General features: G+C 53.2%; 1 protein-coding gene across 1 annotated transcript; it reads left to right on the top strand.

The window, feature by feature from the left end:
* The first annotated feature begins 1,223 nt into the window (after positions 1-1,223).
* On the top strand, positions 1,224-2,959 carry LOC139327169 (homeobox protein Hox-D8-like). Its single transcript, XM_070956885.1, has 2 exons — positions 1,224-1,812; positions 2,664-2,959. Exons 1-2 carry the CDS (start codon positions 1,224-1,226, stop codon positions 2,957-2,959), a joined length of 885 nt encoding a protein of 294 aa, XP_070812986.1.
* Positions 2,960-3,495: the final 536 nt, after the last annotated feature.

Below are 3,495 nucleotides of genomic sequence, written 5' to 3'. Positions count from 1 at the left end.
TGACCCAGGCTATCCTATCAACCCCATCACAAACATCCCAATTCGGTGGAGAATACCTAGGCCCGAGCCACCAATATATTTTCAAGGGCGACTAACATGGCCTCGAAGACACGTGTGGTGGTGGGATACCACAAGTCTCTCCGTCCCCTGGTGCCCTCTCTGTCGCCCTGGTCCCTTGTGGGGTTCTCGTGCCTTTTGAGGGACCCCGCTTCGACAAAAGCGCCGGCCCAGGGAATTGCATCTGCCTCTCCTAACAGGCGAGGCTTTGGGTTTTTCTGGGAAGCTGGGCAAGGCCGTTTGATCCGGAAGCAGAAGTCTTCTTCCCTATCCAGGCTGGCCACCACTTTGCACATGTCCAGAGGCACGGCTCCTGAAAGAAACGACTTCGCTGAAGGGCTATAATAACCTTAACATAGATCACAACCACAGCACAATCCTGAGCGATCTCTGCCCCCCAGCACTACCCTTCTGTAGCCAATCCCAAAGGTTGTCTTGTCTCCCCAGAAGTCCTACGGGCCTTCTCCACTCGATCGCTTCTCCTCCTCCTCCTCCTCCCCCGCCGGAGATCCTCGGCGTAGTCCGCGCTCTGCCTTTCCCCTCCAGCCCCTCCAGCGCTCTGCTTTATCTGCCCTTGATCGCTGTCCGCTCGCGCTTTTTGCGCTCAGGCCTCGCAGCGTGGAGAGCCCGGCGCTCACCAAGGGGCGGGCTGCGGGGTGGGCAGAGGATAGAGGCTGCTTGCCAGGGGCATCGAGGGGGCTACTTTAGGAAGGAGGGCAGGCGGGCTCCGATTCCGGTTCTCTCCCTCCACCCCCCCCCCCCCCACACACACACTCCATACTTAGTCTGGGACTTGGTTGTGGCCTCCGGAGGTTGAGCGCGCCAAGCCAAGCCGCTCTCCTGCCTTGCCCTGAACTCTGGCCCCTGTGAGTGAGTGAGTGTGTGGCGGCGGGACGGCTGGTTGGTGTGTGCCTAATAGGAAATAGTAAAAGCAGTGAGGCAGGTCAGTCGGCCAGCGATCACGGCCCGGCTCTGCTCCACGCCGCCAGCTCGTCCGCGAAGGAAGGCAGCCGCCGGAGCAGCCTGGCCTAGCAGCCGGGTTATCCGGGCGGCGGCTGCGCAGGCCTCGGTTGGTGGCGGCGGGCGCTGCTGCTCTCCTTGACTTGCTGCTGCTGCTGCTGCTGCTGTTGCGGCTGGCGGCGCCTCCGCTCGCCCCCCGCCCACCGATGAGCTCCTACTTTGTCAATCCGCTGTACTCCAAGTACAAGGCGGCGGCAGGAGGGGGCGAGCCGCCCATCAATCCCGCTTACTACGACTGTCACTTTGCGCCCGCCGCCGCCGCCGCCGCCGCCGCCCTGCTCTACGGGAACAGCGCTGCAGCCGCCGCGGCCGCCGCCGCTGCAGCCGCGGCCGCCGCCTCAGGCTACCCCCCTGCGCCGTCGGCTCCTGGGCCCGGCCCGGCCGTCAGCGGCGCGGACTACTTCCATCCTTCTCCCCACGCTCCTCTTCCTCCTCCCCACTCGCAGCAGCAGCAGCAGCACCTGGCCGGGGGGAGCCCCTCGCCTTACCAGCCTCCCCCGCCTCCCCCGCCTCCTTTGCAAGCCCCCTGCTCCGGCCTGCCTTGTTCAGCGGAGCCGACCAAGTTTTACGGATACGATAACTTACAACGACCGACGATTTTTACGACACACCAAGAGGCCGAGCTGCTTCAGTATCCCGACTGTAAATCGTCCTGTGCTAATATTGGCGAGGAACCAAGGCCCTTAAATCAGAGCGCGTCTCCTTCTCCAGTGTTTCCCTGGATGAGACCACAAGGTTGGACCCAAACTGATTCCCTTTATTCTTCCCGTTCCCTTTCTCGGCGGCGGCGAACTAACTTCTTCCTTCTTTCCTTTCCTTTCCTTTCCTTTCCTTTCCTTTCCTTTCCTTTCCTTTCCTTTCCTTTCCTTTCCTTTCCCTCACTTTTCTTTCTTTTTCTTTCTCTCTCTCTCTTTCGTTCGTTCGTTCTTTCTTTCTTTCTCTTTCCTTTCCTTTCTGTCTGTCTGTCTGTCTCTCCTTTCTCTCTGTTTTTTTCTTTCTTTCTGTTACTTTTTTCTCTCTCTTTTCTTTTCTTTTCTTTCCCTCTTAAACTAAGCTGCCAGTTTTACCATCAATCCCCTTTTTCTTTCTCTCGTTCTCCTTTTACAGTTACATTATACTGTAATATTGTTGTTATAGTGATAATTCCTTGTTAACAACACACTCGGTACAATTGTTTCTGACAATATTAGGATTTCTTAAAAACGCCCAAACCACAAATGATTTGAATTGTGGCATTAAACCGATATTTTGAAAGAAACAAGAACAAACCAGAGAATATTTCAGATGTTATGCCGAGTGTTACTGCGTTTGGATCACGTACGGTACATTCAGAGTACTTGGATTTATAGCGACTTAATTCACTTTGTTAGTTGTAACTGAGGAAGAGATTTGAATAAATAGCCAGAGCTCATGCTTTGTGCGCTGGAAAATAATTTGTTCAACATACTTTACTCTCTAGGGCAGGAAAGCTAAAAGCGCTGGGGCTGCGAGCCAAGCTGCTGCTTTTAGTTGTTTTGTTTCCTGGTTTATTATTTTTTTCTTTCTTTCCTTTTGTAAAGAAACGCTGTGGTTTTTGTTTCCAACAGCAGCTCCCGGGAGGCGGAGAGGGAGGCAAACTTACAGCCGTTTCCAGACTTTGGAGCTGGAAAAGGAGTTCCTGTTTAACCCCTACCTGACCAGGAAAAGAAGGATCGAGGTCTCCCACGCGCTAGGACTGACCGAGCGGCAGGTCAAGATCTGGTTCCAGAACCGGAGGATGAAATGGAAAAAAGAGAACAACAAGGACAAGTTCCCTGCCACTCGGCAAGAGGGGAAGGAAGGAGAGGTCAAAAGGGAAGCCGACAGAGACCTCGAAGGACAAGCCTCGGCCCCGGCAAATTAAACTCTTCCTCTTCCTCCTCCTGCTGCTGCTGGGAACCTTGGCCAAAGACTTTGGGGCATCAACGGATAGAGGGGCCAGGTGCTTGTCTTGGTCTCTGCCACGTCCATCATGATTGGGACTAATCTCAAGGCACCTTTTGTTGTCTTTGAAACTACCTTTTGACATTTCTGGGCTAGATGAGAGTTAGGCTTTTGTTTCTGCACTGGGCCGCCTTCTTAGTTCGATTCCCATATGGCTACTGCTGCTGCACTTTCTACATTTTTTATTGTCTTTCTTTCCTTCCTTTCTTCCTCCTTTCCTTCCTTCCTTCTCTCCCCCCCCCAATTTCCCTTGGCCTTTGATACTAAAAAGGGTAGCAGTTTTTTACCTACAGATTTTTACTGGGGATTTATGTTTTCCTACAAGGATGGAACGTCCCGCCTCTCTTATTATATTTTAAGAATCAAAGCAGCTAAGTGCACTTCTTTCAATCGCTTCAAATTCTTCAGTTCCCCCTTCTTTCTCCTAAACTAAGTTAATTAAGAAAGGAAATAATT

Source organism: Pituophis catenifer, unplaced genomic scaffold, assembly GCF_029215685.1.
Source record: "Pituophis catenifer annectens isolate HBS135680 unplaced genomic scaffold, rPitCat1.0.hap2 SCAF_1, whole genome shotgun sequence".
NCBI classification, from domain to species: Eukaryota; Metazoa; Chordata; class Lepidosauria; order Squamata; family Colubridae; genus Pituophis; species Pituophis catenifer.
The sequence above is the reverse complement of the archived record's forward strand: the minus strand, read 5'-3'. Positions and strand labels throughout refer to the sequence as shown.

What these genes read in the sequence shown, in the direction of transcription:
- LOC139327169 (XM_070956885.1), top strand. Translation starts at nt 1,224, where the DNA reads ATGAGCTCCTACTTTGTCAATCCGCTGTACTCCAAGTACAAGGCGGCG. An exon ending in TCCCTGGATGAGACCACAAG is followed by an intron (nt 1,813 to 2,663) that starts GTTGGACCCAAA and finishes TGTTTCCAACAG; the next exon opens with CAGCTCCCGGGAGGCGGAGA.